A 24,070-nucleotide genomic window follows, 5' to 3' on the forward strand; every position below is an offset into this window, starting at 1 on the left:
GATATATGATTATACTCCAAGAAGATGTTAAATTCTCAGGAACTTTCAGTCAACTGGATTGGCAGAGGGGAGGTGGGTTAGTCACCTCAGTATCGATAATAAAATAATTCACCACTTATCATTCATGATTTTAGTAACTTCCAGAACCAGCAGCACTTTACATAGTTTCACTGCTCATCGGAGATGCCAGAAAAACAAGTAATCATCTAACACCTAGTATAGGGAGATCAGGGATCGAGTTCCTGAAGGTGACAAAATGGCTTTAAGGTAGCAAATCATGAGATCTTGGCTATATAGGTAAGTGTTACGATTCTTCACTTGCCCTTGTGAAATGATAGGTTTATATGCTTAAGTTTAATTCACTCATAGCAATTATATTTTTGTGGAGGAGACTTCTTAGACAAACACTATTGTACCGGTAACCATTATTTGAAATAGTAAGTTACCAAGATTTTCTGCACAAACAGTCTGTTGCAATGGTTAAGAAGTCTTACAGTATGCTGAGATGCTAAAATGAAAACATATAACTGTAGTTTTAAATAGACAACCCTAGTTAACACTCCCCTTTCCTCTTTATCCAGAATGTATACAGAGTTACAGCACTCAGATGCACTCTTCTTCAGAATGGACTGCTGCAGCTTGTAGAGGACCTCAACTCTGTAAGTTGGGGCACAAAAAGGTCTAATCACCAGTATTGATTGAACATTCCTTTCAGCTAATCTTTTTCCTAGTAATAATTCACTATGCATGTCTGTTTCTGCTGTGTGGAAGGAGACCATCTTATTAAGAAAGCAGGGATCTGCTTCCTCATGTCAGACCTGCACCTATGATGACTGCTAATCTGATAACTGGTAGGGTTATATTGAAGAAGCAACAGGAGAGATCCACATATTAAGTCCACATATTCACATCCACATCTGAACTAAAGCACAAGCAGGGAGATGCATGCAGTGCAGATTTCTCCCCAACAAACATCACCAAATCTTACTCTAAATCCTAAAGAGACTAGCAGTCACAGGCAGTAGTGCGTTGCACAGCTATGAAACATAGATATAGACATGCCTAGGCACCCTCACATTCTATTTTCAGGTGGTGTTCCTGTAAAAAGGTACATTCTTCAGGGTACTGCTCATGCACCAGTAATTTTTCTAGATGATCCCTATATTCTCATTGTTTTTAGCTTAGGTCTACTTTACTTTACAGGTCTACTACTACAAAGTGTCTCTTGGCAAAGTGGTGCTTACGCAGACAGGTTAGGGACTGCAGATATAAACAATGTACTGGTCTGTCTGTAACCGCCCAATCTCAGTAAGGGTGTATTTGAATGAGGAGGATGAATGTAGATGGCCTAGAGTCTTCGTAGAGCAATGGCTCCTCTTTAACATGAAAATACCTTTATTACTAAAATGTATGCAGATAACCATATAAAAGAAAGTCATGTGATAGAAAAACCAGCAATTTTGCTAGAACACATATCTATTGCTATTAGTTCTTAATTGAGGTTGAAAAACAAAATGTCAGATATCTGATTTTTATATGTTTTAGATTATACTGATCTGTTGTATATGGGTAACCTTAGTTTCCACTCAAATAGAAACAATATATTAAGCAGAGTCCAAAAATTTACTGGAGGCAAACATCATATACAAAAGTTAATGGTACATACCACAAGAGATTATCAACAGCTCTATACTCTAAATTGTAGCAAATCTCAGAGTCTTTCCATAGAAAAGTAAAAACAAACCTCTAATTTTGGGATTTTTTTTCTCTGTTAATTTTTTATGTTTTACGTAGTCAGCAAGTAAAAAAAATCTGCATTTAACATGTTTTTCTAGTCTTAACAACTTTACTCTGATATCGAACAAGTATTCCAGAGGATCCAACAAGATACACATCGAATAGGTATGGTGTGCCTTTCTCTAGACCACCAATAGTTTCTGTAGTCACTGCTTTCTGGACATTGATATCATGGAAGTACTTGCAGAGAACTTTTTCCGATCTTGGCCGCAATTCGGGTCCTAAGCACTGGTCAACATTATAGGTTTCTCTCCAAATCTCATCTTCTTGAATCTTCTTTTTATAGACACAATACATGTTCCTTTCCTGTGTACCAAGCCAGGCAATTGTTATTGAGTCACAGGTTCTTAGCTTGTTGAAGGATTTAATCTTCATACTTGATGGAAAAAATGGGAATAAGGTTTTGTGGATATGGGATGATGCCTGAATCATGGCAGATGCATTTGGCATTACATCTGATGATTTAAAAACAGCTAAGTATTTATCCATCATTTTTCCTTTAAATGTTATATGTCTTAGACCTTGAATGGTTTCTGATACCAGCAACTTACCATTTCTTGATATTTGAGCTCGTATTTGTCCTCTGCATGTCTGCAATGTGAATTGGACTTTTTTATCTACTGTCTGGTACTCAAAGCTGTAAACTTTTAGTTTTTTACCATCAAACCTGATTTGAACTACTTTACCATCTTTTAGAGGCATAACCTTAGGCTTAGGCTCCATCCAGGTTTTTGCAAAGGTACCTGTGTAGGCAACACTAGCATTTGTTAGGAGATTGACAACAAATACGTCAATGTAATACTGAGTGTTAGAGCTCAAATTGGAAACTGTGTATGTGTTTTTGTTTCCAATACACATTTGCCTTACATCTATATTGTTGGATCTGTGAATAACACTAATATCACTGTTTGAAAGGAGCATTACCTGATGATGGTCATCAAGATATTGTGAAATGGGGTAACTTGGTAACTTTGGCCATTTTCTGTTTGCAGAGCGTATTGCAGTGTCAGCAGCACACAAACTTTTGTAGTTATGCTTTTCGTTGACAAGAACACAATATTGAACGTTCTCCTTCTGCTTTGTGGCAGATGGACTTGGTTTCCAGACAAGGGAAACAGAATTGTGGTTGACTGAGCTGATGTCAATCCGAGGATCCCCTGGAAGCTCAGGAAATAGGTTACCATGAGCCAAATCAGTTGTGAGATACACTGAGATGTGAGTGTCTCTCTCAGTAGAGAGAAATTCCAGGACAAAAATTGAAGAATGCGAAGATGTGCCAACATAGTTTTCAACTGAGTTTCCTTTATAATGGAAAAGTATAGACGCGGTCTTGTAGTAGGATCGAGCTTTTAGGTCATCAAATGATCTGTATTTTTCTACAATAAAAAAACACAACAAAAGTGTCCATGATAACAAATACCTACAATATTCCAAGCCATTATATACCAAACATAAAGATAAACAAATACACTAAATGAATAGATCATTTGAGAAAGACCTCTAAAAAGGAACTTGAATTTGTTAGAAAAAAATTGTTCCAATAAATGAACATATTAAATCAAATAAAATATATACATTTTATATTGTTCAAAATAAATTGGCCAGTTAGAAATAAAAATAATCACGGCATTAAAAAGAACACAAAACCTTGTCATTATTGAATAAAATATAATGGTTTTATAAGGAAAGGATGCCATATCTTGTAACTACTGTAACTATGCGTTATGCTACTAATATTACTCAATTATATGCTACTGCTAGATACTGAAGCCAAAGAATATTACATGTAAACAAGTTAATCTGCGCTTCTGGAGGGGGGTGATAATAAAGGAATAAAAGAATTAAAGATCTCTATTTATTTATAGTGTTCTAGTTTGGTTTTTACACAGCTATACACCTAACAGGTTTACAAATCGGCCTTTGCCCGAACACCTACCCTTCGCTCCTTTGCACATTTTTTCCCCTAGCGCTTTGCTTTTTTCGATCAAAGAATATTACATAGCAGATTAATGATCATCTCCTTGTAATGTGTTCATAAAAATTAGCTTTCTTACATAGCGCAGAATGTTCTTCATTTGGTCAGCAGTTCATGAGCCCAGTGTGAAGGTCAATCAAGTTTAGAAATTCAACTTCCAGCAATCTCTTTAATTACTGACAAATTTAAGTTATACAGGTTCTGTATTAGTTATATTCAGTCAGTGACTTAATCAGCTAAAACTAAAATAATTACTGTAGACCAGTAATTAAAGTTATGAATTGTCCATCCTGTGGTCAGAGAAATTGCTTGACAGGAGCAGGCTGTGCTTTATTTAAAATCAAACTGAGCTTATTAAAGTAGATGTAAAAGCAGTTGCTAAAATCTCTATCATTTCTAATAGGGATGTACTGATAATGTTTTTTCGGTATCGAGTATGAGTTCTGATTGCGTTCGGTACTCGCCTATACCGAGTACTGATATAGGCTTCCCAGGCAATCAGGAAGCCGAGTGGTGGGTAATGACATGTCGCCCAGCTTCCTGATTGCCCAGGAAGCCGGCTCCATGTTGTTTGGCCGGCAAATCGGCTTCCCAGCCAATCAGCATCAAGCCGGCTTCCCGACCAATCAGCAAGGAGTCGGCTTTTCTGCTGGCTCGATGTTGATTGGCTGGGAAGCCAGCTTCCTGGCCACTCAGCATGGAGCTGGCTTCCTAGCCAATATGGAAGGTGGGTCATTACTCGCCGCCCAGCTGGCTCCATGTTCCCCTATGGCACTGCTGCCCCGGTATCGGGGAAGGTATCGGAGCATTTGTATTGGTATCGGTGCATCCCAATTTTCTAAAGTAGTTTTCAGTCTTTTTAAATATACAGTTTCTTAAAATAAATACCTAGTAATCCTGCCATGCAGCTCTTTGTTCAGGCATAACCTGTTGTGGGGTGACAATATTCTGCCCTTATCTCTTAATTGCTTTCCTGCATTGTCACCCTGTCACATGTGTGTGTAAAATAGATTGTAGGTGGACTGACTCTCATTACGCAGGCATGGTCTGCAGTTACCAGCAGGAAACCTACCCGCAACAATGACATGCAGCCACAGTTATGGCAAGTGCATATAGACAGCAAGCAGCTGGAAGAGGCTGGGGAAATAAGCGGCACTGAGATTTCAAAGGTATTTTAAAAATGTGGAAACACTAATTTATAAAAGAAATAGGACACAACAATTGGATATGTTACACAGTGCTTTAGTTAAATATAATCTAAATGTTAGCTAAATGTTATCTAGTTAGAGATTACATCTACTTAAAGGGTTTATCAGCTAAGCATGGGGGTGCATGCTGTGGTGTTTAGTAAAAGTGACTTGTGTGTAAATAATTTGCCAGATCCATATGTAGCACTCCTCTTCTACAGTTTATGTGGATTGACCCTGTAAGCAGTATGGCAGGCTATCATTTCCATCTCATGGTTGAGTTCCTGGTGTATGGTTAAAAGACAAAAAATATAGGCCCCAGTCACTTTATTCTTTTTACAATTTATTGCTGAACTCACTTCTAGGAGAGAGGGTTTAAGGGTGCGGTATACACCGGTAAAGTACATACATTAAACAGGTATTCCGGTAGTAGCAGGCTTTTTAAGAGCAACCTCTTGGTAATAGTTGGGTCTGTGAGAGAAGTCAAACAGATCTATGTTCCTGTAAAAGTAATCACAGTCTTTCTTAAGTTGCAGTGGATCTCTCTCAGATCAGTCTGGTCCTTAACCCCTTAAAAAACAGTTAAAGCCCTTGGCCTCCAGCACAGGCCCCTGGCTGAGGCAAGGCTCAAACAACACCCTCTACTGACATCCTGTTCAGGCAGAAGGGGAAAAGAAAATACTCTGGAAAGGTGCATATATATTTATTAATAATAAAAGATGTGGATCCGCGCTTTATGGATAGCCCTGATTTAATATCCTGATACCAAAGCAGCTGCGCTCTCAACCCTGGGGTCCAAATAGATAAAGTGTGTAAATTGTGCAGCGCTAACTAGCACTGCACAATTTACACACTTTATCCATATATATTTATTATCTCCCCACTCTATACCACTAAAACAAAAAACCTGAGGTATTGATTGGGCCAGAGAAGTAGGGATGCACCGATACTTTTCAGATACCAGTGCCGATACTTGACATTTTCATGAGAACTACCAGGGTTGCAGCGGTTGCAGCTGGGACCTAGCTCTGGTGCTCCACCACTGTCCTGAAATCATTAGTCGATATTGTTTTAGAAAAACTGTCACATGACAATAAACAAAAATGTATCAATACTTGTACTTGTAAGTACCTGGGCAAGTATCAGTACTTGTACTCGCAAAAATGGTATTCGTGCATCCCTTTATTTATATTCATAAAAACAAAACAGAGATGTACAAATCCCAGAAGCTCCGTGTGCTTCTTACAAATGACAGCTGCCTCCTAACTTTTGAATTTTTCTCTAGTCTAGTCTTGGAGCTAGAAAAGTATCTGTACTTATACTTGTACCAAGTACGGTACTTGGTATTGGTGCATCCCTACAGAGAAGTATTCATAACTTAGTGATGGTTCTTCCCACTTTAATAACTGGAACCTCCTCAACATTAACAGGCAAATGCAATCAACACATGGAGCTTAGAAGAACCAAAAGAGCCTATAAAAATGTAAGCAAAGCTCAGCCTAGCTGCAAAATACACTAAATATTTAGGGACACTTACATCTTACGGCGGGTCCCTAAACACATTCTATCTGCGACTAAATGTGCCCAAATACATTAGATACTAGTTACCAAAAAGGCCACATAATCTTCCAGGTCAAATAATTACCTTACATAATGAGGACACACAGGCAGATATTTGCAATCATTTGGTAGTGTGTTGAACTGTGTGCTGTTTTTGCTTTCTGATGACATTTAAAAGCCTCCACCAGTCTGTCTTTCATGCTCTCTAGCCTTCTCTCTACCTTCCCACCCTGTCCAACAGTCAATGAGGACAGTTTGTGTCAAGGGCTATAGTTTTAAAAATAATAGTAAGCCCATTTTTGCTATACATGAGTGCACTTGGAGTTGTGAACATCTAGTAACAGCACTGTTACTGTTCAATAACAGTTTGTGTTGGGGGCTGCTTGCCACTGTGGAGTTTAGTGTTTGCTACTGCAGCATGCCATTAATTATGGTCGCTTCCTACTCAGATTCAAAAGGAGTCCCAACTATGTATTTGGTCACCTGAAATTTCATACAAGCCAAAGAAGCTGTAAAAGTCTTTGAATGCGCTGTAGACAGCTTAAACATTATAAATGGTCTGTCACAGTGTAGGATCTAGATTTCCTGAGGAGCTCCCAATACTTTCTACATGTGAAATCATACCTGCTGCTTTTCCATGGAATGCATGTGATGCCCTGTACTGTAGGATACTCCATTCAATAGGTACATCACAAGGAGTCACAGTGATTGAGAAGTGAGAACTGTTTTCTTGCAATGAAAAATAGTACCTGAGAAAAATATGAACATATAAAATTATAATTAATATGTGCAAAAATACAGAGGAATCTGAGAACTGTATTTCAAAACATAAATGCTTGACTGTAACAGGAGCAGAGAGGACAGAATATTTAAAGTGGCCTCACAAGGAATGAGATTGTCGCTAGTGGTTTCAGGGCAATACATTTGGACCATGAACTTTGTTTTATTTATATAATGCATAAATGGTTAATTTAATCAACAAAAGACATTTACAGTTACAATTTATGGTTGTTGTGTAGTTGCATTATTACAAGAAATGTTTTTGATAAAACAGTGATAGCACAATTAGGAGGAAATTATAGGGGGAAAGGCAACGATAGCCTTTCAGAGAGCTGAAGTGGCAACGATGAGCTGTGCATGGGAGGCAAGGGGACAAGTGTCACAAAGTGACTAATTGAAGTATCAGCTATAACTGAAGTAGCTGCTATTATTACTCTACAGGTTTATGAGTAAAGTCTGGGAGGGGGGTGAAAAGCTTGGCTATAACCCTTTAAATACTAACTCTGTTAACTATTGGCCTCTAGGAGACCATTCCTGCTATTACTAAATTACCATAGGGATTCCCACTTGGAGAAAAGTCAGCAACCCTTTGCTGGAACTGAGTAGCTGTTAGACTTTAAGTGCGTGTTGCACCTCACAATTAAGAATTTTGCTGTTAGTAATGTTGGAAAGGGCTGAGCTATTGTTGAATAAGAGATGTTCAAGCACCCAACAGCAGAGTTGTCTCACGTGCTGGAAGGTAGTTGTGTTACTGAAGGTTAGGCTATATTGTTGCTGGGTATATTAGTAAAGCACTAGAGTGAAACAAACTTTGTATTTAGAGTACTAAAGTGGGCCTACATACATTATGAGGCTATTAAATGTTTTTTTACACCCCAGTTGCAACTGACAGGTTCTGTAGCATTTGAAACCACTAAGTGTGTAAGCTAGACTTTGTTCTGATCCACCATGCCTTAACAAACACATTAAATTTGTATGTTTTTATTGTGTATTCCTAAAAGGTGGCTGCCAGTTTAATAACACATGTGCACAGCTGGATGGTGGGCAAGTTTCCCATTTTACATAACTGCCTCATAGGGTCCATGTGCTACATTACTAAAAGTAGCAGGATTTTACAATATGCTCTATGACTATTCATTGCTATTCTTTCTTTCTGTTCCAGCTACTTCATTGTGCTTCTGTTGAATGAAGAATGTAAATATATGTAATATATTGATGAAAACCACTTCTAAATGGCCAGAGTAAAGGGCTAGAAGCACAAACACTCCTGACAAGAGTCATTAAAGGGCCACCTCTAAGGGAGGTGGCCCTTCGGCAGCTTTGTGAATGACCCTCTAAGTTTCATGTTGCCTTAACTACATATAGGCTTTTGGCTCCTGTAAGCAGCCTCTGTCATCCCTTCTTTCTGCAGTTATTTCTTAAAAAATACTTTTTTAAACTGGCCAGAAATAAAAGGAAAAACACCAATTTATCATTTTTGCAGTTTTTCTACTACCCTAGGTATTGGCTTACAGGAGCTTTATGTTCCTGAGAATAGACGGGCCTTAATTGTTGTCATTTCAAGAAAATTTTAGCAACTGTCTTGGTAGAAGTAATTCAGATTGCCTTAGTTATCAGTTTCAAGCAAGTGTCTTTTTTTTAACAAAATTCAAAACAAAAATAATATTTAAAAAAGTGACAACTGATAAATAATTTTTATATTTGTCCCCCAGTCAGAAAACCATAGGCCAGTAACTGTCAACCGCAATCCTTGCTTCATCTATTCGCATATTGAACTCCAGCCAAAACACTTTTTTTAGTTTTTTAAAAGAGTCATGATCATTGTCAGGTTTGTATTACCTGTGTCCTCCTTGGGAGATTTTCCCCCACAATAAAATACAGTAAAGAGTTCTAATCCTTCCTCACTCCACTAAATGGATGTGCTTTTGTTGCCCTGTCTGCCTGCATCAGAGAGACACCCTATCATTTCCTGTCGTTGTGGCACCCTATCAGTAGGACGGGAAGTGAGGATACATATTCCAGGGACACACTGATACAGTTTCTTATCCTTTCTCACTCTATAGAAAACTAAAACAAGTTGTGGCTGGAGATGGACTTTTAGACAAGCCTAGGACCAAGGTTCAAAAATAATGTTGTGGTATTAGAGGTTACAAAGAATTCAAAGCAAAGTGAGAAGTGTACATGCCAGTTGGACACATACAATGCCATATGCTCTGCCAAGGGAACAAAAACAGCCAATACTTGCTTGCTTGCAGATGTAAAAATAGGAAAATAGCTGAAACATAATGATAAGGTTACATCGTCCCAGATAAAAATATAACTCCCACCAAAGTGCTTCTTATATTATTAAAAGCATAGAGAACAGACTTTCTTTTATAATCTTGAGTTTTAGAAAGGTTTATTGTTCAAAGCATTTAGCCGCAGACTGAGGACTTGTTGGAGAGAAATTTACACTTGTAGATGTTTTCCATAGGTGCAGATGGCCAAAGTGGAAACAGCATTTGTTGCGTAATTCTAGACTAGGGTTTATGTGTATATGACTGAAATCAAATCCCTTCAACACACAGCTGATTTCTACTTTTATAGAAAGAAGAGAAAGAAAAAATTATAGTGCAAATGGAAGGATGGATCTGAATTTCATTACGTATTATTAACAGGTAATTGTAAGAGAGACATATGGCAATATTTATATGAAACTCTAACTATACACCCTATACACCCTTTATAGTTTAGAGGAATTTTAGATTGATGTTTACTATTAAACGTTTTTGTTTCTATCCTGTGGAGTTTATCAGGGGTGTGATAACCACATAATTTCCACAGGATATGCCAAGTTAAATTTTTCTTTTTTTCCAGTCCTTGAAAAGTCTGTGTTCTAATGGAATTCTAGTAGAGTTTAATATGGCCAACAGATGCACTGGGATCCCTCCAATAGATACAGTATCTGAAAAAAATTGCATATGCAGGTTTCTAACATTTTTTTCAATACAACTACGGCTTTATTTATAATTCAGAATAGGCAATATGTATTAGCTATTACACTTATTAGTATACTATTACAATGAGCAGAAGAGCAGTAACTAATATCTGTAAAGTCTGGTCAAACCAACCTACACCTACATGCACCTCACATCATAAAAAATTTCACTTCTCTGTTCAGCTATAAATGGGGGTATACTGTTTATAACAAAGCAAGAACAGCAGCTGCTCAGATCAATTTGTTAAACTAGTAAAAAAGGAAAGATGCACATAAAAGGCAGAGCAATATACAAATCAATTAAAACAGCACACTCTCCAGCTAGTCAGAACATTTTTTTTAAACTATTGGAAATATAAAGCAATGCATATATAAATTGCTCTCAATCTTTGCATTACTATATGTGTCCCATACTTGGGAGCTCGGATAGCTTACAGTTAGGGACCACACATCAGATGTGCCTTGATGGGGTAGTCTGGCTTTACATGCATTTCCAAATGTATGCAAGAAAAAAGACTATTTCTAATCTGAAATCTTGTGATTATATTACACACCATACACACACACATATGTTAAAAAAGCGTTATTCTTTATTAAAAAAAGTGAAAATAAGTTGAATACAGTAATACAAAATTCCATAAACAACTACACAGGGAAATAGTTTTTACAGATAGTTACAGTCACCAAATACAGACATGGCCTTTAATCATGATATGCTGCCCTTTTACATATGATACTATAGGTCTCTCTGGACTTTCTAGTGAAATAGTAAGCTTAATGGTGCCTGAATCTTTAAGATGAATGAGTTGGTTATGTGAATGTTTATATATATATGGTAATGGTTGTTTAATATTGTTACAATGCAAGCTAAAACTCTAAAAAAAGGGCCACAGCTTTATTTTTTAATTTGTATAATCATAATTCATCCTGTAAAGGATTAGTTTTTAAGTAAGGTGGGTATAGTGGGTGTTTACAACCCAATGTACAAGCCAATTTATTGTAGACAGAAGCACTTGAGGAAAGACCAGTTTTGTGGAAAAAGGGGTACCATAACTAACTTCCGTCCACAAAACAAATGCTTGGCTCGATTAGTCCTTTATACCAATGTAGTGCTACCCACGAAGGAGCCGCTGTGCCCAGTTCATTTCTAGTCTGTCTACGGTATGATCTTCAGCTAGCCACGCATTAACATTAACCTCCCTTCTTCTATCGCCACCAAAAGCTGATGTCAACTCCAGTAGAATAATGCTGAATAACTTTTATTGAACATCTTCATTGGGGAGAGAGGGTATAGGGATCCTAAGCTTCCAGGGTGTAACAGTCATAGACTCCAGACTCACCAGACCTCTTAAGCATGGAGACTGGATGGAGACTGAAGTAGCAGATGAGCATAAATCCTCAGCAAGAGAGACACCAGCCATGCCCCTGAAGTCCTTTGAGTTCCAGGTAACTTCAGCAGCCATCCGTTATCCTGGCTCTTCTCCTCTGACAGCAACACAGGCTTTCTCCATGTTGGAGGCCCCAGGGAAACATTTCCCTCACACCAGCCTATGCTGGATAGCACCCAGCCCTAATCCATGGCTGGTCCCGGCTAGTCTGAGCACATGGCAAATCCCTCCAGTATATGTACCCTATCCCAGCATGCACCACTAGTAGAGAGAAACCCAGTGATTGGCTGCAGTAGTGTACGTACACTACGGTGCCTCTCATTGGCTGTCCCAAAATATGACAGAGTCACACTCCGCCCAGGGGGGTACAAACAATGCCAGACACCGGGAATTAACCAGATAATTACTACTATAATCCAGCCAAGCTGACAACAGCCCTGGCTATCACTAAATGTCTAGCAGCCACATCACAGAAGGTTATGGGGTTACACCTACTTTCAAAAGAGATGAACTAAACCTCTTTAATTGTTTTTACACTGTCCTATCTCATGAGATCCTAGAAGTCTGAGAATGGGGTTGTAATAAAGACAATTTACATTGATCAGTAAAGAAAACACTGGCAAGGCGGAGGATACAGCAGGGAATGTTGACTTTGCTGGCAATCCACATACAATATATTGTACATAGACAAGCCCTCCACAAGTTATTTATATTGTGGAGGAATGCTGATCATGTATTTTGACAAAGACCAGCAATGTGACTGGTTTATTTAGATAATTAGAAAAATAAGTAACAGAACTCATGCTCACGATGGGCCATAAAGCCTAAAGCGTTTGTATACCCAGTGGTCAATGTTTTCATGAATTCATCTTAAAGTATGACTATACCCAAGAGCAAACCATGTATATATTTCACCCTGCCAGCCCTTAGATGTGGTGGGTGCATTTGTTTTTAGGCTAAAAAGTGAGTACAGAGAATACTTGATGGACTGTCCATTGTTCATGTCACTTCCTGTGAGATGAACTGAAAGCAAACATGTTATCTTTCTTTGTAAACAGATATTTTCGTCACGAGCTAAACAAAAACAGCAACCTAATAATCTAATAATATTTTCCTAATAATAGGATTATCAGGAAAATAAATGGAAAATAAAATGAAAAAAAATAATGCAACCATCACATCTAAGGACTAGTAGGCTGCAATATATTACAATTTAGTTTTGTTTTTAAGATGCATTAATATACATTAGTAATTAATAATTTTCATCATCTTATATGTAGACCAAGCTGTCCATAAAAAGTGACTGTAAACTGGGGTTGGTACAAGTGGAGTCTCCCAATTTCACTCGGAACGGTTTTGGGGGCAATACTTATAGAAATGGAAGAGCTAATATTGAAAACAAGCTCAAATACAGATAGTTTTATAAAATTGCTATATACAAATCTGTGCATACTTCATATAAGTAGTTAGCAATACCTGTACAGTATATCAATTATGCTGCTGGCATCCATGCATGCCTGACGCATCTATAAAATCTATTGGGGGAATTAATAAGAAGTATCTGAGACAAACTTCTTCTCAACTTTGTCTCAACTGGAGCACAGCAAATCTGCTTTTAAATCTGATTTTGTAAGCTGTGTGGAAAAAATGAAAGGTAGAAGCCGATTGCTTGCTTTGGGTAATGTCACCAGTTAAGATAGAACTCATCTCAGGAACTTTTTATTAATTCCCGACTTTGTGTGATTTATATTTAGGGAAACCTGCAATCAGCAAGTCAGTACATTTATAAAAACGAATTAATCAAAGTTCCTGTAAATTAAAATTTTCTGAATATCTAGTAAAAAATATTCCCATTTAGATCTGTAAGGAAATCATGTACAATACACAATAGTCAGTAGTAATCTAATCAATTAATCAACAATGTATACAGTAATATAATGAGACATTAGTAGCATGTAATATAGGTAATTTACAAACCCAGAAGATTTTTGGGAGTGAAATCTACTGCACTGTTTAAAAATCAGGTTAATAAACATTTGCTTGTAATTTCGTAATGAATTACAGTTTCCATTAATCTTCTTTCCCCACAGGCATACATGCTAGCTTTGCGTCTGTGAACTACCATTATCAAAAAACTATTTTTCAAGCACCATTTGAATGATGTTCTGCATCTCATCTGATCTACATCCTTTGCTATTACCAGAATGTAGCTCGGTGACCCCAATGACTTGGACACTTTTCTAACTGTGTAGTGAGTTGTCTCTGACACTAGGGGGTATCACTGCACTGTGTTGTTTTGTGTTAGACAGTGGGGTCTATTCACTAAGCTGCCGTAGGCAGCCGAGTGAAAGACCGACCTGAAGTGAGCCGAACGCTGTTCAGCTATTCACTTCAGGCTGGTACGGCTGATTTCAGCCGTATATCGGCTGAAATCGGCCGTACATCAGGGGGCTTCACGTGGCTTCTGGTCGGCCGAACATGCTCAGCATGTTCGGCCAACCAGAAGTGCAGGAGGAGTTCGACTCAGCCGATCCAACATCTGGATCGGCGAAGCCGAACCTCCGGCAGGCTACTCGCTGCTGTTCGGTCTATTCTTATAGGTGCCGAACAGCAGTGAATAGCCGAATGTCGCTCATGGCGAGCCGCGGCATTCGGCTCGGCTGTTCTGCTCGGTCCCTCCGAGGGTCCAGTCTGGAGGTCCAGTCTGTCCCTCCGAGGGACCGAGCAGAACACAAAAATAGTTTAAAAAGTACAAAAACATAAATAGAAAACGATTGTGCGGGGCTAGCAATGACAGCTAGCTCCGCCCAACAGTTTTTTATTGGCCGGCGGTTCTGCTGCCGTAAAAAAAAAACGAAGAAAAAAACTCTCCCGGGTGCTCTGGGAGTCTGCCGCTCCCGGCCGCTCAGGAGAGAAACACTGCTTTTTCTTTTTTTTCTTTATTCTGACACGGAGCCGTGTCAGAATAGAAAAAAATAAATAAAATTTTTGCCTATACGAATGCATTGCTAGATTCCTATTGGTTATTTCAATTTGCAATAGTAAACTAGCATTGTACCCGCCCTCTGCTGATGGACCTGATGGAGAACTGCAGCAGAGGGCTTGAAATAGCCAATAGGAATCTAGCAATGCATTCCTATGGGCAAAATTTATTTTTTATTTTTTCTATTCTGACACGGCTCCATTTTAGAATAAAGAAAAAAAAAAAGGAAAAGCAGTGTTTCTCTCTTGGGCGGCCGGGAGCGGGAGACTCCCGGAGCGCCCGGGAGAGTTTGCTATCTGGAGATCAGTGTCCGTGGTTAGCTGGTAACCAGGGACGCTGATCTCTCTGCAAGTGGCCGGAGCCAGCCGTGATCTGGTAAGATCACGACTGGCTCCGCCCAGCTGTCAGAAGCAGGCTGTCAGAAGCAGGCTCGGCCAGCTTCGGCTTTCAGCGTGGCTCAGCCGAACCGAGACATACAGGTGAAACTCGAATAATTAGAATATCGTGCAAAGTTCATTTATTTCACTAATGCAACTTAAAAGGTGAAACTAATATATGAGATAGACTCATTATATGCAAAGCAAGATAATTCAAGCCGTGATTTGTCATAATTGTGATGATTATGGCTTACAGCTCATGAAAACCCCAAGAACCCCAAATCCACAACCTCAAAAAAGTAGATTATTACATGCAATCAATAAAACAAGGATTGTGAATAGCCCGTACAGCAGCCCTTTGGTTCTACTGAACCGAAGGGGTCCTGGGACCGAAGCTAGCCGAAGGATCGGCCGAAGCTACGGCTACATCCTTCGGCTGCTTCGTGAATAGACCCCATTGTGTTCCTCTTTCCTTGTTGTTTCCTGTTATTTACTATTACAATTTCCAGCCTCCCCCACTCTCAGCTTATATACATGGGTGTTGTACACGCCCCTGCCGTGTTCCCAATATAAATTGTGTCTAAAATAATTGGGTAAGCACAGAATTTTTTTTTCCACCATTACTTTCCCTTTATGATGGCTTTTGAAATTAGCAAACAAGATAATTACAATATAAGATAAAGGTTTTTGTGTAGAATAACACTTTTGATAGGTAAATGAAACATTTTCCTAGGTATCTGTATGTCAGACCAAAAAGAGGGACAACTAAGGAGGAAAGAGGGACAGAGGAGTTTGGTTCCAAATGAGGTAGGAGGTAGGAGGTAGGAGGTAGGTGGGAGGTATGCATATACAGGTGAAACTCGAATAATTAGAATATCGTGCAAAAGTAATTGCAGTAAGTGCTGCAAAAGCGGCCCAAACCAAGTACTGAGTACATATGCATGCTTGTACTTTTCAGAGGTCCGATATTGTTCTATGTACAATCCTTGTTTTATTGATTGCATGTAATAATCTACTTTTTTGAGGTTGTGGATTTGGGGTTCCTGGGGCTTTCATGAGCTGTAAGCCATAATCATCACAATTATGACAAATCACGGCTTGAATTATCTTGCTTTGCATGTAATGACTCTATCTCATATATTAGTTTCGCCTTTTAAGTTGCATTAGTGAAATAAATGAACTTTGCACGATATTCTAATTATTCGAGTTTCACCTGTAAATGTAAGGGAACCTAAACAGTATGAGTTACATTCATTGCCTTTCCAAAAAAAGTCACCACCTGAATTTAGCTAAGCAAATAGGTCCGAGCCTTCCTTTGGATAATAGGCCTACATTCAGCAACGTTGTGTCAGCTGTCTACCTGAATATACTGAATGACCAGGTTTTTCCATCAATTAATTTTTTCTTTCCTGATGGCATGGACATATTCCAAGATGACAATGCCAGTATTCATTGGGCTCAAATTGTGAAAGAGTGGTTCAGGGAGCAAGAGACATAATTTTGCACATGGATTTGCCACCACAGAGTCCAGACCCTAACCCCAATAATAATCTTTGGGATGTGTTGGAGAAGACTTTACACAGTGGTCCAACTTTCCCATCATCACTACACGATCTTGGTAAAAAATGAATGCAACTGCGGAGAGAAATAAATGTTGCGATGTTGCATAAGGTTATCAAAACAATGCCACAGAGAATGTGCGGCATAATGAAAGCTAAAAGTGGTCCAATGAAATATTAGAGTGTGTGACTTTTTTTGGACAGGCAGTGTATTTGTAAAGAGCAGGCTCTGGTTGGTAATACTCAGTTTTGTATCCTGGGATTGGTACTTGTGGAGAGAGCACATAACTTTGAGAGGTCATTTGTTTTTTTTCCTTTGAGCCCCACACACCAAGTGCTACTGCTTCATAAATGTTATTATTAGGGCTCACGCACCTGGGGTCACAAAAAGTAAATTCAGGCAAATTTTCCTGCTCAGGAGCCACAGATGTTGCGTACATTTGCCCTCAGAAACCAATAGCTGTATGTTGCCATATGGTGGTATATGCTGGACTTGCACAAAGAGACAACATACAGCCACAAACACAGACAGTCTATGTTCAGGGTTGTATGTTTCTGTGCATGTGTGGTATATACCCACGTACAGCCATTGGTGTCTATGGGCTACCTTCGGCTCCTAGGTGGCAAATGCGCCTGTATTTACATTGCATGGCCCCACTCCTGGCCGCTGACATATGGAAAAAACAGATGCATGTGATTGTTATAGGAATGGTAAAGGGGGAGCTATGACTGACAGCCTGACATCACCTTCTCAATGCTGTCTGTGAGGCAAGATGGGGGTGCCTATTCGGAGAATAACTGGGTCTTGGAGGATGGACTGAAGTTCATTTTTGTTCATTGAATTTTACGTTAGTAGGTTGTTCATATTTGGCAGCAATTTTCATAAACATTGGAAGATGAAATGGTTGCTCATTTATATTTTATATTGTTCACTTTTTCAAGGAGAGGGTTTAATCAGTGGTATTTTATGTGTTTAATTTTTAGTGTGCATATACTATATATAAATACATGTCACAATAAATTAAAATATGGTCTGAACTAACTGTTTCTGTATTTTTAATCCACCTAATATCTGCTTTTAATCAAATAAATCATTTTTGGGGTATTATATTGTCATGTGGGCCTGAAACATGTCAGTGCAACACTTGCTTTCTTACAGATTATATCTATATCCCATTTTAGTACCATTCTGGGATGTGGACATTATGTGGAGCTTAAGTCCTAATAACAGTATTACTCTTTTCTATGGACAAGCTTGCTATAGAAGGTAGAGAGACAAGTAAAGTCTCCCGGAGTCTGACCTGCCATTCCGGATATTAAAAAAATCAATACAAAATGTTCTTAAGAATCCAATGTGTGAGATAAAATGAATGATGGTAGGTGATAGGTTTACTTAACAAGACACACATTTGATGTCTGCACTACAACCTGCAGTCTTTTATTTATGAAGAATACCTTTACTTCTAGGGTTTCATATGAAATATGTAAGCTTTAGAGAGCCTGTCACTAGACTTTGCAGATTGTATGTGCATTTAATGTATTTTATGCATGGTATTAATCTGCAAAATCCTCCATTGTGTAGTCATGCAAAAGGCCTGAGATTGCCACTGGTTTCGCCATCTTGGATTTGATGTCAGCAGCCTCAGAGCTGATACTCAAGTTTTATTCTTTTATATTTTCCTTCACTCCGCCACTGATAGCTATATAAAAGCCTTTTTAGGGAGGTGAAGGGAGAGGCAGAGGAGCTGGGCCAACACAGACAGTATTTGGACCCTCCCAGAAGAGGAGAGGGCAAGTAACCCATGGCTGTGCTAGGAAATGAGCTCTTTCTGGAGTCATTGAATCACCTAGTGGTCTCAAAGGCAGAATGCAAGTGAATAGAAATGCTTAATGCAAGATTTCTGTGCATTTATCTGCAATTTTTAAGAAGGTACAGGCTGAAATGTTGGAAACTCTTTCTTTAGAAATATACGCTAGTGTATCTGTATTTGTAAGATTTTGTGAGCCCTTAACAGCCAAGCTAAAGTAAGCTTCATTTTGATGAAGCAGAAAAAAATGTCACTGGTTGCCAGGAGCTTGGCGGGATGCCCGCCGCGGAATCCCAGTAGCGATCTGTATGGACTTGTTCACACCAGCAGCCATGCTCAAATGCACGCCTGCAGGTCTCTGTGTGGCCAGTTAGTGTCAATTCGCTCGTTCGAGACACATCACACTTTCTTTTGTTTTGTTAGAACTTTATTGATATGTCACGAAGTTATATGGGGACACTACTGTGCGATGTGGTTGTACTGCATGCCATACCTTTTAACACCGCCGTGTTGAACTGTGCCCACCCATAACAAGGTAAATTGCCTTGTCTTGCGTTCAGGCTGCAAACACTTCGAGTGTGAACGGGACCTATGATCATGCACTACTTTTTTTCACCACGCTGCGGTGCAGTGAAATGCATTGCCGGCAGGAGGTGCGTTTGGGGTACCATTCAAATCAATGGCAACACAATGCACCTGCTGCACTGTAAAGCATGGTATGTGCATTGCATGGTAGCATGCATTAATCACACAGAACCATGGGATTAATGCACGCGGAGGGGGCTGGATAGAGCCCCATCATTTCTAATGGTGGCCTGAGGAAGGCCAGCCAAACAAACACAGAGGTAGAAGTGCAGGATCAGTGAGTTGTGTACACATCCCATTAGGAAATAGGTATACATTTGAAAAGGTAGTATATGCAAAAACAGATTTTAACACAGTTTGGTCAAATCAATAACTAGTTAGTACTCCATGTTGTGTGTCTCTCTGCCAGAATATTCCATAATTTTCCATTCAGAGTTCTAGTTATAAGCTAAAGTCTGTTGTATACAGCTACTTTCTATTAGAAGTACTACGTGCAGAGTGACATCTCAGGGTTGCTGTAACAAGCAGTAGAATGGGTGTTTTACTACACATTCCTGTACCACAGGAAACTGACTTCAGAGCATTGAAGGGCCATTCATTTTCCACCATTTCAGATCATATCATTGATTAGAGTTAGGACCACACTACACAGAGGAGCTTTGACGGGTCAGTGTGGCTTCCACAGCTTTTGCAAATGTTGTGCAACTAAAACCTGTTTTTCACACGAATTGTTAAACAGTGTCATTTGTTTTTTGCAGACTAGCTGGTAAATGTGCTAGGAATTTATGGTGTTTGTACTGTTCAAAGACCTTCATATGTTAAACAATATATATTTAATGGTGCTGTTGCAATCTCTGTTTAGATTATTATTATTATTCAGGATGTACATTACATAGCGCCAACAATTTGTGCAATGATTTACAAAATAGAGGGAGACAATACCGATACATTACATTTTCATTACAGGAAGGTTGGGTGGGCCATGCTTGTAAGAGTTTACAATCTAATAGGAGGGGCAGGTGATACAAAAGGTAATAATTGTGTTAGATGGGCTGATGGAAGAAATAAAGGACAGTTATTATGTAGAGGTAGGATAGGCTTCATTGAAGAGATGAGTGTTAAAGAATCACTTAAAGGTGGACAGAGTACACCTGAAATCCTGGAGATGAGCATGGGAGGAGGTGACGAGAGAATTGGAGAGCAGGAGGTCATGGGAGGATTGGAGAGGACGGTTTGGGTGAAATTTTGAGATGAGGTTGGTGATGTAGTTTGGGGAAGAGTTGTAGATGGCTTTGCATGGTATTGTTAGTATTTTGAATGTTATTCATTGAACAAGTGGGAGCCAGTGGAGGTACTGGCAGAGAGGGGCAACAGACACTGAACGCTTGGTAAGTTGGATCATCACACGTCTCATGGGTTTCAGCACACCACAATGCACAAATAGTAAATATATATGTTTGTAGTGCTCCGTGCTGAAAAAATATGCAGGTCTTTCAAAAACCTGCTTTGTGGTGCACTGGCATCCATGAGCAGATTTCCTCACCACACTGCATTAACACATGAGTGATAACACACTACATACAGTATGTTTCAATCAGCCCCTAAGAGAGTTAGACAGTGGCAAAGGTGCAGAATCCCCAGGACCTTACAGAAGTTAACGGCTAGTATGTCAGGTGGGAAATATTAGTGAAGGCCACAGGAAAGAGGATGCTCTCTGTTTCTTGACAGGGAAAATCCTTCTAATATGATTTATCATGCAGTTTTAAACACCTCATTTTCCTGTTAAGCTGTCTCTTGATACAAGCTTTACTCTGCATGTGACACACTTTTTCCCTCATTATTATACACTGGCTCACTGAGCCAATGAATAGACGCAAAAGCGTTTATAAAGTCTCTCCAGTATACTGTATTTGCTTGTACATGATTGGATAATGGAAGTCAGGAGAGTTTCATCTCTTTCACAAAGCTAAGAGGCAAAGTTCCTTGCAAAGTGAATAACCTTTTTTGCCTTTTGTAAATTAACCCCAATGTCTCTGTTTTCAAATACATTAAACATTATAAATATGTTCTAAGAATCATGCTCAGAACTATTACAATAAAAAACACACTATGTCAACGTGTTTTTTAAATATTAGTAATAAATTCTGTTTAGTATTTTAGCATTTAATCAAATTTATCCTACATAAGCAGAGAATAAAAGTTTCATTCAGATCGGTTGTTGAATGTCATCTCTGTCTGTTCTTATTTCTGAAAACTGAGGATTAATGATTTCAAAAGAGAGTTCACATTACGCCTAAGGGTGAGTGTTGAGCTGAAAATGAAATTCTCTTACCTTTTAGTAATATCTTTCAGTAAGTAGACTGTGGTTTCCCTGCCATCTGGTAAAATAAGCGAGTGGTAGGGGTTGAAAAAGTCTCTTCGATAGTTGTCAGATGTTCGTATATTGGAATGGCACATACACCCAGCCAGAACGGTGAGGAGTACGCTCCAATGAATTCCATGTGTTTTTATACCTAGGGCAAGATTATAGAATTAAATCATTACTGATATTGTGGCTCGACTGCTTTTTAATACTAAAAACATTGTTTCTGTATTAGACAAAGTGGCGATATGCTTTTCTCGCAGGTTAGAAAAGGAGAACACATATCTGGTTGGATGTTACAGGCAACAAGGAATATTTTCTTTCTTCAACTAGTCATACATTTGCCCTACTGTTTTTTTAATAGGACAGCAAATTCTTGGCATGGAGTTGCTATACTTGGGGTATAGGCTGTTCACTTGGCAAAGGGTAAGGCCCATGTCACACTTCCGATTTTGTCGCTCTCAAAAACTCACCAGTAACAAGATTGTGAAAATGTGGAGGAAAAATACTCACCTGCTTGCATGTGTCACTCCCCTACCATCAGAAAAGAAAGGCATCTCATGTTCACTGAATAAAACTATACAGAATGTAAGTTGTCAGGGAGGGAGCAATGCCTTGCTCATCCAGCCAACAAGGGAGCAACACATTCAAGAAGGTGTGTTTTACTGCCGTGCTGTGTCCTGATTAGTGATCCTGCCATTGATGAGTTATTTCCAGTGTGACATGTGTCTAAGGCGTGCTTACATTAAATACTGGAGCATCTGCATCATCTGTGCATGATTGAATGATTGAGGTCATCTTTGCCTTATTTAATAAGCTAAGTGAACATATACTATACAAAATCATAATTTGCCTTGCTATGTGAAGTCTCTCTTTCCTTAGTAAAGCATCCCCAAGATATAGGTCCATGGTATTTCTACAAGTCTTTTTTGGTTTTAGTGATGTTTATATATGAGAATGGTAACATTTTCACAGTTAGGTAAACAGAAATTGTTTTACCCCTCCCCAAGGAAATCTAAAATTATCATAGGATTGCAAAAGAGGGGGATTGAGGGCTTCCATAGTTCCTGAAATTTTACACAGCATTGGTCTCACATATAGGGCCTACAGCAAGGCAAGGCATTTAAAATAAATATAAGACAACTCAAATTCTATTCATGCCAAAAATATTTCATAAGTCTTCTGCACACACAACCAAGAATGGAGTAATTTAGTAACTTAGTGTACTTTAAGGGTGGGGTCTAGGCCTATGTATTAGGTTGGTTAGTCTGTCTGGGCTAGTCAGGATTTGAGAAAAGGAATGGTGGCACTATATGGCAGGGGGAGTAGATGGGGAGTGGGGGCTGGACTGGAGGGCTATTGTTGTTGATAGTTCATGGGGTCTGGGGAGTGGAGGAGGGGAAGGGCTTTAAGATGTATTCATCCTACATTAATCTTACTAATCTGTTTGCTTCTTTTTTTCTTCTTGAGGAACTGGAAAGGTTGAGGAGCCAGAGTTCAACATACAGGAGTCACTGCTATTGGAAATTTCATTACTATTGCATAAAAAAATATAATCAGTGGTACCATTTAACATTTCGCTTAACTGCAACTCTATTTTTAAATACATCAGGAATGTTAAATTATTTTTCATTATACGGAAATATTCTAAATTATTTTTCTTTGTTGACTAAAGAAGATTATAATCTTATACAGGATTTAAATTAAGTCAGTGAAGAAAATATTACATCCTATGTTATGCCATATTGGCTGAAAGCATTCTTACATATATACTGTATGTATATTAAATGTATTGAGGTCAATTAAGTTCGCACTCAGTTTGTCAATAGACTGTCACTGCTGAGTATTTGGTAGATGCCTTATGACAAAAGTACCTACTGTATAGTTCATTACAATGAAGAAATAGTTTTGTAATTATGCTAAAATCTAGTTTGCCAAATTGCATGATAGGTATAATGGTGAATTAAATGATATACAGTACTTGGCAAAGTCATCTGCATTAAACACTCAGCTCACATAAGCTAGAGCTAACACTGGAACAGCTGGTCACCAATTCAATGGTTAGGCTTTAAAGCAAATTTAGAAGTTAGGAGGCGTTTACTAGGCATACTAGGGAAAGTATGAGCTTACTAGGCATATTAAGGAAACTGATAGGTATACTATGCAAAGCAAAGATTTGTTATATAGGAGGGCCTATATGGCTATATAACCTTTATTTTCCTTCCTTGCACTTCCTAGTGGCTCTGATCTACTGCTAGACCACCTGACAAATATTCAGGACTTCCATGTATGGGGCAACACATGACACTCCCCCAGGCTCTACGCAATGTTAAGCTAATCATGATATATTATTATTTTTTACTGCTGCCTGTGTACCAATTGGGAAAATCCACCTACACGTCCTTTCCCAGAGGTGTTCCCACTGGAAGATTTCTTCTTACCTTCTGTTCCAGTAACAGCAACATTTTGGCTATTCCTTCATTTTCTGTTCCAGTGACATGGACAAGTCATCAGGACAAATTGAGAGGATGGGTCTACCCATGATGCATACAGAAAGCAATTAAAACATTACAGAAATTCTTATCCTTTCCTTCTGTAGCCATAACTAGAAAAAATGTTGGCTGGAGTATTCATGCAATGTCCGCTTTAATGCAAAATATGCAAAATATGTTAAATAGGACAAAGAAATATCAATAGAGATCTAGTAATTATCCAGCTAATGAAAGTCATCA

General features: G+C 38.8%; 1 protein-coding gene across 1 annotated transcript; it reads right to left on the reverse strand.

Moving 5' to 3' along the window:
* Positions 1 to 1,796: 1,796 nt before the first annotated feature.
* Positions 1,797 to 21,483, reverse strand: LOC108803133 (protein NDNF-like). The gene is made up of 3 exons (XM_018574976.1): positions 21,309 to 21,483; positions 7,144 to 7,268; positions 1,797 to 3,173 (listed from the first exon to the last, which is right to left on the reverse strand). Exons 1-3 carry the CDS (start codon positions 21,431 to 21,433, stop codon positions 1,819 to 1,821), a joined length of 1,605 nt encoding a protein of 534 aa, XP_018430478.1. The 5' UTR covers positions 21,434 to 21,483; the 3' UTR covers positions 1,797 to 1,818.
* Between the last annotated feature and the right edge of the window lie 2,587 nt (positions 21,484 to 24,070).

This window comes from Nanorana parkeri, unplaced genomic scaffold (assembly GCF_000935625.1).
Source record: "Nanorana parkeri isolate BGI_ZX_2015 unplaced genomic scaffold, ASM93562v1 scaffold51, whole genome shotgun sequence".
NCBI lineage: Eukaryota > Metazoa > Chordata > Amphibia > Anura > Dicroglossidae > Nanorana > Nanorana parkeri.

Excerpts from the sequence above, each read along its gene's own strand:
- LOC108803133 (XM_018574976.1), bottom strand. The coding sequence starts at position 21,433 with ATGTGCCATTCCAATATACGAACATCTGACAACTATCGAAGAGACTTT. Across the intron at positions 7,269-21,308 it reads CTGAAAGATATTACTAAAAG|GTACTATTTTTCATTGCAAG; the intron begins GTAAGAGAATTT and ends TATTTTTCTCAG. Across the intron at positions 3,174-7,143 it reads ATTCCATGGAAAAGCAGCAG|AAAAATACAGATCATTTGAT; the intron begins GTATGATTTCAC and ends TTTTTATTGTAG.